The sequence below is a fragment of the Propithecus coquereli genome, unplaced genomic scaffold (assembly GCF_000956105.1).
Source record: "Propithecus coquereli isolate 6110/MARCELLA unplaced genomic scaffold, Pcoq_1.0 Scaffold13, whole genome shotgun sequence".
NCBI classification, from domain to species: Eukaryota; Metazoa; Chordata; class Mammalia; order Primates; family Indriidae; genus Propithecus; species Propithecus coquereli.
The window spans coordinates 1,617,368-1,628,532 of NW_012137191.1; the positions used below are offsets into that span (position 1 = coordinate 1,617,368).

General features: G+C 35.4%; 1 protein-coding gene across 4 annotated transcripts in view; it reads left to right on the forward strand.

The window, feature by feature from the left end:
* SLC38A4 (solute carrier family 38, member 4) overlaps positions 1–5,469 on the forward strand; it is a 66,208-nt gene extending 60,739 nt beyond the window's left edge. For 3 of the 4 annotated variants that reach the window (XM_012638496.1, XM_012638494.1, XM_012638495.1), the window contains exons 14-16: positions 1,005–1,149; positions 2,021–2,118; positions 3,631–4,370. In XM_012638496.1, the coding sequence (XP_012493950.1) occupies positions 1,005–1,149; positions 2,021–2,118; positions 3,631–3,732 (345 nt within the window). In that variant the 3' untranslated portion in view covers positions 3,733–4,370. Of the gene's footprint in view, positions 1–1,004; positions 1,150–2,020; positions 2,119–3,630 lie in introns of all 4 variants that reach the window. The other variant, XM_012638493.1, reaches the window with a different exon arrangement.
* Positions 5,470–11,165: the final 5,696 nt, after the last annotated feature.

Here is an 11,165-nt window from a genome sequence, read left to right on the forward strand (position 1 = left end):
TAAAATGCAAAATTAAGAAAAACCAAGATTTGTAAAAATTCCTTTCACAGTCTCGTGTAAATCAATTCGGTGCTTGCCCTTCAGGTTTAATCCAGTCCAATGAGACAGGATTAGTGACCCACAAGGGTTTTACTGTGTATCTAAATTATATATTTTGCCTGTTATTTTATCTCTTTCTGACTGAGATTATTTTTAACAAAAATTCTGAAAATTGAGAAAGTGAACACAATGCATTACCAAGGAAAAATGATATCATCTCAAACATCAAAAGTCAGCATCAGGTTGCACAACAATACGAATGTCCAGTCATGCATTGCTCAACTAGAATCTTTGGGGAATGTTAAGATCATTAGGTCCCATTCTTTGCTTTTGTGGCTTTATAATCTACTGGTGGCGGGGGGGAGGCAAAAGGGGAGAGAGAGAAAGAAGTAAACACAAAAATATCATCTTTGCTCAACAACAGGGGTACCTTCCTAGAAATGCATTGTTATGCTATTTCGTCATTGTGTGAACATCATAGAGTGTAATTACACAAATCTATATGGTTTAGCCTACTACACATCTAGGGCACAAGGCATAGCCTATTCCTCCTGGGCTACCAATCTGTACAGCATGTTACTATACTGAATGCTGTAGGCAACTGTAACACAACAGTAAGTATTTATGTATCTAAACATAACTAAACATAGAAAAGGCACAGTAAAATTACAGTATCATAATCTCATGGGATCACTGTCATATATGTGGTCCGTACCCAAATGATGTGATGTGGTGCATAACTGAACCTTATACCACTAAACTGGACACTCAGAAATAATAAGGATGGTGAATTCTGTGTTTTGTATATTTTACCACAATAAAATGTTGGACAAAAAAGCATCAGGATCTTTTCTGAGGGAAAAAGGAAAAAGAAAGAAGATGCTTTTGAGTGATGGGAGTATTTGAAATAGTAGAGAAGGTGAAATAAAAAGAAGTGATCTAACCTTTGAACTTTCTTATTGCAGATTCGTACATCAGTGACCACACTACTATTTCCCCAAAGACCCTTCAGCTGGATAAGACATTTCCTGATTGCAGCTATACTTCTTGCAATTAATAATGTTCTGGTCATCCTTGTGCCAACTATAAAATACATCTTTGGATTCATAGGTAAGTTTCAGAAAGACATTTATTTAGTCAACCCAAACCTCCTTAAATGATGGACAGGGAGCCAGTGCTGGGTGGTCAGGATCACGGGTACTTCTCAGGCTCCCTGATTCCCATTAATCCCACTAGACTCCAGTGTTGGAACTGGTCACTTTCCCTTCCTCCCAAGTGACACTGGGAGCTACCTTACAGGTCAGTTAGTCCAGCTGCCTTTTCCAACAGATGAGGAAACTGAGCCCCATAGAACTCAAATCATGTACTTTGGAGTGGACCCAGGATTTGGACTTAGATCTTAACTCTATCATCAGTAAAAAAGTCAGGAAGATAGAATCTGTCTACCTCTCAGGTATATGAATATCAACTGAGCATTAAAGGGTATCTTCAGAGCAATAGGAGGTTGATTTTGTAAAGCATATTATTTTCCTTAACTATGTGGTCTATTAATTAATTTTTCACTCTACTGATTGAGGAGTTACTCAAATTTTACACACATTCTAAAACTTTAAAAGAATCAGGTGTAGGCAACTTGAAAAGTAAGAGGTGGGTAGGAAGGGTGTGCGAAGAGTTCAGCTTAATATTTATTTTTCTAATCCCCTGTAAATTTGTATTAAGTTCAGCTTTTTATTGCTTTATTTTGTTATATATACTTATGCAGCTATGATGTTAGATACATTTTAATTTTCCAAATAAACATATCTTCTACAAATAAGCAACCAAGATGAGCTTATGTAATTTAAATGTGTGCTTTCACTGCTAAGAAGAATAGGATAGCTTTATATTTGGTACCTTCAAAGTGCATGCCCTCAGGTGTCTACTTCACTGGGTAAGCACCTACTGTGTAGGACATTGACCTGCCTTGTGTTTGTCTCCTCAGGGGCTTCATCTGCCACCATGCTGATTTTTATTCTTCCAGCAGCTTTTTATCTTAGACTTGTCAAGAAGGAACCTCTTAGGTCACCCCAAAAGGTCGGGGTAAGTAAGGCTTACAATTTCCCCCATTATTAGTTGCTCTTCAACTACTTGGAGTAAACCAGAAAACACACAAGTTTCAGAAAAATGAATCAATGAGCAAGAACCCAAAATCAAAAATGGGCTAGAACTCTCTGGTAAGAGAGAAAGGGGTAGATTTCTGAAACTCAAATGATTCTACTAGAAGTCCTTCTCTTCAGCTATCAAATATCCTGGGTTGAGTCCTCATACATGTTGAATGCTAATAACTTTTCCCACTGGCACCTGGGCTTTCTATGCATACCTGTTTCCAATGTTAAGCTACTTCTCCTGCTGCACTATTTATGTGAAATTGTGCAGGAGGTCATTAGGCTCCCTAGCATTGTTATGGAATAATTCAACTATTTGGGTCATATTCGCTAGGTGTGGAAGACCAAAGAAAAGATGTTGCCTTTGTTTTCTCTTCCATAAGACCCTGCTATCCCTTGTGTGGACTGATACCCAGAACAGAACCATTTGTATTCCAGTTAATCTCTTTAGATATAAAATATAATCTTATTAAATTAGGGAGTATTTTAGTACTATAGAAACATATGCTAGAAATAATTGTTTTTACAATAACTGAATATTATCCATGACAGCTTAATAAGGTCTTATATGAAGGCTTGAAAAGAATGCTTCTTACTGAATTATTCTGAATTTTTGCCTTGAACTCCTTCACCTCTTGGGATTGTTCAGGGACTTCAGGAGAGTTTGGTATCAAAAGCCCCTCCCATCACCTTGACCCTGAATTTCAACTCCATGTAATCCACCTTACTTGGACTTTTACAGCAGTGTGCCCTTGGCAAATTACTTGTCCCGTCTGTGACCCATTTTCAGTTTGACCAGATGTAAAATGAATAAAATTATATCTTAGACCCTTTCTAGTGAAAAAGAAATTTAGCTAATGTTTTCTCATATTTAGAATTAGGAGGTTGATCCATGTGGTAATATGTAAGGCCCCTTCTAGTGTTAAAATTCTGAAATATTTTATATATATGTACATACATATATACATATATATAATATGTGTGTATATGATATGTATGTAAACACACACGTATATACACTTTTTGTAGAAAAATATATTAGGCTTTCGTTTTTGTTTGCTTTATAAAACTAGAATCATATCATACATACTACTATTTTATGACCTGCTCATTTTCACTAAAATGTTGTAAGCATTCCCTAGATTATTAAATATTTTTCTATCACTTGATTTTTAATGATGGAAGAGTGTTCCATCATTTTAAGGTACCAAATCAATTAGCCACTACTCTATTGTTGAAACTTTAGTTTATATCTCTCTACTGTATTCCTCCTTTTTCCCCAACTAGGGCTAAACTAACTAATCTGTTAGACACGGGCATCTGAGTTATTTAAAATAATACAATTCAATATGCAAATAAGATTGCCAGCTTGGGTAAACAACTTATAAGAACAAACTGTGCTAAGTATGGTTTATGTGTTCCCTAACAAGTTCCCTCTGAATTACAGGCTTTAATTTTCCTTGTGGTTGGAATTGTCTTCATGATTGGAAGCATGGCACTCATCATAATTGACTGGATTTACAATCCTCCAAATTCTAAGCACCACTAACCCAAGGAAAAATACTTTCTATTGGAAATGGTTGCAAGTTACGTTCCAAAAGACATTTACATTACCTTGATTGGAATGTTATTCATAGGAAATAACAGGAAGATTCCAAAGACGTTTACTAATAATATCACCAGACACTTGCAGAAGAGAAAATCATCGTTTTTGTCAAGAATGGCTGTTTATGTGTTTAAAATCTGTGGTGCACATTTCTACCCAGGTTTTACTAGAGCAATGTGAGATGATCATGCTGTATTTTTACTGCTGTATAAGCGGTAATGAGAGCTGTGTGTAATGGTTATCAGTTAGTATACTTTCCCCCTGCCTTCTCCTTACCCTCCAACCGCCCCCAAAAGTACCAAATACTTGTATTCTCAGAACATCAAACAAAAATGCCCTGGTGGCAAAACTGTCACCACTTAATGCCTTCTCCTAATCTTGCACCAAACACTCTGGGTCTGTTTACTAACAGAGGCAAAAGGCATGGCTCATAAATTGTCCCCCTAAGGTATACAAACAATCAGACACTAGCCGAGAGCATCTCGCTGTCAACAGCAAAAGAATATTTGCCCATCTTGTTTGTGACATTGAATTAGTGACTTCTTTATTCAATGAATTTTTCAGTAAATGTTAAAACATCTTGCTAAACATAGAGAGGGGCTTTATTCAAATTATAGAGCAACAACAAAAATAATTCTTATAGCTAAACTGCCTGTTCTGGAAACACCTGCTTTTTAATGTTATTTCTAGTTCTCTTCTTATACTTTTGTCATTGAACAATGCTCTCCCTCTCGTCTTCCATTCTCATTCAGAATTTTTAGAAGACCACGATTCGTGTGGAGATACACTACCCAGTATTCTTTGATACATTTTTATGTGATAAACATTCAGTGCAGGAAACTGTGATTTGCTATATTTTTGTGTATATAATCTTATTCTGTAGTCATCAGAATGTTAACATATGCTACATTTGATTTTTATTTTTTACATGTGTAGTTTTCTCTCTTCACAGTCAAAACATTTATGTTATTGGGGGTGGGGGCAAAGACTTAAGCTGGTGGGCTCAAAAATCCATTTGTATGTATCTGTCTATTAGGGATATTTTAAATCTGAAACCTAAGTTATATATAGTTCAGTAATGCTCTTCTTCAAAGTTTCCAATAATATAATTATCTACAAGAAAATAAGTTCCTTATTTGCAAATAATTATCAATACTAAGGTTGTTCTTTTAATTTAGCATGTCTAAAATAGGATTTAATTCATTTTAGCTTGCACAGGTGTTTGCTGACACTCATTTGTCATTTAATACAATGTTGAGTGGTTCTCCCATAAAGATAAAAGTGCTAACACTATAAAGAAATGCAAACTATCATTCTTGCTCTCTTCTATAACACACTTACATGAAATGGATTGAAAAATTACTACTCATTGCCTAGAATTTTTGAATTTATTACTTTTTTTCAAATCATAGTGTTCACTTGTATGTTTTATATATTAGTAAAGCCAAGTATAAAATACAAGGATCATACCAGTATGATAATACCAAATCATATTCAATGGTTTTTCTGAGATGTGCCCAAGAAAAAATATATTTGTTTCACATATTATTTTTTAGAGGCATAATATTATAAAATGATGCACTTTGTTATGGAAATTGAGCATTGCTGAAAAATATCATAACTTTTGAGTTACCATTATCTGGAAAAAAATTGCCAAATATTATCTTTAAGATATATTTCCATTTTCATTCATCTAAAGAGTGTATCAAAATAGAAAGTAAAAAAAATAGTATTTCTGAATGTCAAAAAACATTTAATTGGGCATGTTTAAGTGTAAATATCAATGATTAATCCCCCAAAATGAAAAACTGTTAACTCTGTATATATTTTGAATGCTTGCATTTAAAATGACTAACTTGAAAATATCATGTCTAATTATATAAATATTCAAGAGCAATACAACAGTGCCAAATAATAAAGCATCATTTTTTTCTCATGGCCATTTTCAGGATTAGAGTTCACATATACGACAGGGCAGACATACATATGGTATCTTGTGCTGATTAATTTAACCCCATTTGTAAACAGATGGAAATTTTATTTTCTTATTTCATTTATAAGATGGTTCGATGTATTCGGAGGTTTTTTTTTTTATTACAGAGAGTGTATATTGGTATATAATAAATGAACTTTTCAAATGACTATGATGTGGTTTTCATTCTGTTGTTAAAGAAGTCTATGAGTTATTTGGTACATGAAACAAAATTTAAAATCCAAATATTGTCTTTCTTATGTCAGTATATGTTCCATTTTTATTGTTACCTTTGACGCAAAGCTAACATCTACGGTCATCATCAAGACAGTAGTTGCCATCTTATTTTGGCAAAATAAGCATCTAATACTAAATTGTTTTTGTTTTTTGTCATCACATGTATACCTTCTAGAATGAATGTAGACAAAATGGGTCTCCTTATGGTTAATTGAGGAGAACTCATTGAGGATGTGAAGGAATAGAGGAAACATGAGAATAGTAAAATTAAAACATGGAAAATATGGGAGCAGGGAAACCAACATGCAAGTGTTCAGGCTTGTTTATGAATGGACTGTCAGTGGCATTGATAGGTTTTATAAAGTTTCTTAACTTTATAGGAAACTTCCGAATAATTCTCCAAAGTGGTTCTACCATTTTCATTTCCACTTGCTATAAACAAGTTCCAATGGCTCCCTATTCTTGCCCAACATTTGGCATTGTCTTTTGTACTTTAGTCTGTGTAGTAGGTGTGAAATGGTATCTCATGATTTTCATTTCTACTTCCTTGATAACTAATGTTCAAAATTTTTCATGTATTTGATGGTCGTCCATATGTCTTCTTTTGTGAAGTGTGTATTCAATCTTTTGCCCATTCTCAAAGTTAGGTTCTGTGTCCTTTTATTGTGGATTTGTAGTTCTTTAAATATGGATACATGACCTTTGTCATACTGCTACCATATTTTCCCAGCCTATGGCAGGCCTACTCATTTTCCTGAAAGTGTCTTCATTATATCTCTCTGGGGCCAGATCTGTATAACTTCAAGCTCTGCAATTCATGTCTCAATGAAATAAAATTAATTGGAGTGGTACTGTCATAATTAAATGTTCTGATATCCTGGGCCTATCTAGGAAGTACTGGGTCATCTAACCAAGACGCAAAGTACCTAAGTGTGCACACGCCAAACAACAGGCCTCAAAATACATGAAGTAAAAACGATAGAGCTGAAAGGAGAAGTAAATAAATCTGCATTTATATTAATAGTTGGGGACTTCAGTACCCACCTTGTAGAAAATAATGAAACTACTAGACAAAAACCCAGCAAAAATATAGAAGATACAAACAATACAATTAATCAATGGGTTCTAATTGATATATTTAGAACATTCCACCACCAACAGCAGAAAACACAGTTTTTTTAAGCACCCACAGAACATTAATCAAGATAGACCATATCCTGGGACATGAAACAAATCTCAAAAAAATTTAAAAGAATTTAAATCAGATACAGTATGTTTTCTGACCATAATCAACTCAATTAAAAACCAATAACAGAAAGGCAATAGGAAAATCTCTAAATCCATGGAAATTAAACAAGCCATTTCTATATAATCCATGGGTGAAAAGGTATCAAAGGAAATTTTAAAATATACAGAACTGAGCAAAAATTTGAAAGTAAAGTGTCCAAATATGTGAGACACATCAAATGCAGTGCTGAGAGGAAAATTTATAGTACCAAATGCTTACATTAGAAGTGAAGAAATGTCTCAAGTCAATAATCTAAGTTCCTACATTGAGAAACTAGAAAAAGAAGAGCAAAATAAATCTGAAGCAAGCAGAAGGAAGAAAACTAATATAGAACAGATATGAACGTGACTAAAAATAGGAAAACAATAGATAAAGTCAAGGAAACAAAAGGTGATTCTTTAAAAAAAATCAATAAAATAGATGACCCTTTAGCAAGATTGACAGAAATAAAAACATAAAGCACTATGTTTCAGTTTAATTGGAAGCAGTTTTTCTCTTCTAGTGGTTCATAAAATGGTGCATCTTAAAAAACAACTTAAATTTAATAAAATATACTTTTTATTTTATTAAAAAAACTTATTAATGTCTTATGATTAAAAGGATATGGGTCCCATTTGTGTAGAGTTTCTTTGGATGGTAGTACAAAGTGGTATGGTTAGCATCACTGTGTGCCTCTCTAATGCCAGGATAGCAGAGTATATGTGTGTTTTGGAGGTGGGATGGAGGCTGCCATGCCAGACCAAACAAGAATCACAGAAGGTGACCACCTTGATCCAGCAATCTCACTACTCAAGGGGTAAAAAGATACTCAATAATAAGGACATCTGCACTGGAATGCTTATAGCAGCACAATTCACAATTTTAAAGATGTGGAAATTCAAGCGCCCATCAATACATGAGTGGACTAAGAAAATGTGGTATATGTATACCATGGAGTACTACTCAGCCATAAAAAGCAATGGTGAACCTCTTGTATCATCCTAGGTGGAGTTGGAACCCAATCTTCTATGTGAAGTATCACAAGAATGGAAAAACAAGCACCGCATGTACTCATCATTAAATCGGCATTAATTGATCAACACTTATGTGCACATATGGAAGTAACATTCATTGGGTGTGGAGCAGGTAGGAGGGGGGAGGAAGGAATAAGTAAATTCACATCTACCAGCTGTGGTGCACACTGTCTGGGGAATGGTACACTTGTAGTTCTGACTCAGGCAGTGCAAAGGCAACATATATAACTGAAGTGTTTGTACCCTCATAATATTATGAAATTTAAAAAAAAGAAGATGACCAAATAAACATGAACTCACTACAATATGGATTTTTTCCAAAACAGCCTAATCTTGATCTATTTGATTAGCTTAGAAGACTTATAAGAAGAATATATTATATCCATTTAATTAGAGGGAAACTGAAGCCCCAGGAATGAAGGAGAAATAGAAAAATGGTCTCTACAATTGGCCACTGCAATTGGCTTTCCCAGTCTCTGTAAGTCCCAAGCCTTGCTTGGACAGTGTGTAACTCTAACAGTAAGTCTCCTAGACAACTCTCTTAACTCTTAGTTTGATATCAAGTGTAACTGTCACTAAGCTGAAGTTTTCCACTGGCCCTGGGCGTGAAGGAAGAAAGACAGAAATCCAATTCTTCTCTGCTCACATGACTCAGACTCCTTGGCTCGGGCTCACAAAACATTTTATCAGGGTTATTGGCGAATAAGCTACTTGAGATTGATTATTTTATCGTTAGGTTTCTGGTATTATCATCTCAAAGGAAAAGTTGACTGTTTTCCCTAGAGTGATGAGCATGTTTCTTCTATTATTGCCAGCACTTCAAGCTTAAAATTTTGTAGAATTGCCAAGTTTTATTTGGTGAGTGAGAGATTGTCTAAGCCTGGTCTGTGGCCCAAACTTGTTCCCAGATGGATAATCAACATTTCTTTCAGTCTATGCTAACTCAGTAATTTAAAGAAGGCCAAAAAGTAGTCGCCATATTGCACTTATCTTTTTTCCTTAAGACACAAACCTTGGCCAGCTGCTGATGGGTTGCTGGAAGGGTAGAACTGCTGCTAAAATGATAAAATCACTCCTCTTGCTGTAGAGGAAAAGGAAAACAAGAAATTGGATTATTTCACTAAGAAAAGTGTTCATCTTATGGAGCATTTTCTATTTAAAAATATTATAAAATGAAGTACCGCTTAGTAGGGCTTTATGTAAGTATTTTCGCTACTTCTTCAGAGACAAGTGTTGACTCAATTAAATTATTTTACTTCTGATTCCAGCGCTACTGTTGGGAGAGTAGAAAAATTGAGGATTGAGGCTCTGGAGGTCTAGGTGCTGGTCTCCATTCCAGTTGATCCTGGAAGAGCCCTTCCCTCCATCCAAGTTCTATCATCAGAAAACACAAATGAATTGAACTAGATGATCCCTAAGAACTCTGAGTCAATAAAGGAGTCTTCACCTAGAGGAAAATTTATCAAGGGAAAATTGTAAAATAGCTGGATTTCTGTGATATTTTAAAAAATCTCCCTGAAGGACAAATTGCCCCACAGTTTGGGCAAAATCTTGTGTTAAAGTAGAGAGTCAGGGTATGGCCTACTGGTTTATACAACTCTTCACATCTCAGCCCCTTGTTTCTCTTAGTGACATGCTGTTGTGGACTGAATGTTTGTGTCCCCTCTCAAATTTATATGTGGAAGCCATAACACTCAATGTGATGGTATTTGGAAGTGGGGCCTTTGGGAGATAATTTATAGATTTAGAGAGGTCATGAGAGTGGGGTTCCCATGATGAGATTAGTGTTCTCATAAGAAGAGAAAGACACTATAGCTCTCTCTCCATCATGTGAAGACAGTGAGAAGGTAGCCATTTGCACACTAGGAAGAGGGCTTTGATCTTGGACTTCCCAGCCACTTAAGCTATGATAAATGTCTGTTGTTCAAGCCACTCAATCTATGGCATTTTGTTATGGTAGCCCAAGTTGACCAAGACACAAGCACACACAAACACACACACCTCACTGTACCATATACATACAACACACTATACACATGTGTACACCATTCCATTCATATATACATACCACATACACAGGCAGCCCATGTATACATGCTCCCTCCCACACCTACCCTTACATACATACCACTCAGCATCATGCACATGATCCACATTGACAGGCAATTCTCCAACAGTGCCATGTCCTCTCTCACCTTTCAGGCCTCGAGACACACTGTACCTTGTACATGTAACATTTCCCTGTGATGTTCTTCATCTGGTTCATTTTTCCTCTTCCTTCAGTTCTCATCTTAGATGGCCTTCCTGACATCCCCATCCTCCTACCTCAATTAGTTTAGATCCAGTAGAGCCCTGCAGTTGGCTTGTACAGTAGTCCCCCCTTATCCATAGTTTCTCTTTCCATGGTTTCAGTTACCCACAGCAACCATGATCTTAAAATATTACATACAATAAGATATTTTGAGAGAGAGGGAGAGAGACCACATTTGCATAATTTTTATTACTGTATATTGTTATAATTGTTCTATTTTTATTATAGTTGTTAATCACTTACTGTGCCTAATTTATAAATTCAACTTTAGCCTAGGTATTTATGCATAGGGAAAAACAGAGTATATATACGGGTTTGGTACTATCCAGTTTCAAGCATCCACTGGGGGTCTTGGAATGTATCTCCTGCAAATAAGGGGGGAAGTACTGTATGGTTTTCAAGAGCTACACCTCTTTTTGTAACTCCATTTAGTGATGTTATGTTGTTGCTTGAAATTGGCGAGAGTCTTTACACCATGGAAATTGGCAAACACGGCACATCGGAAAAGTTTTTTGTTTGTTTTTGTTTTAGTAGAGCTAGTTATTGAACACTTAC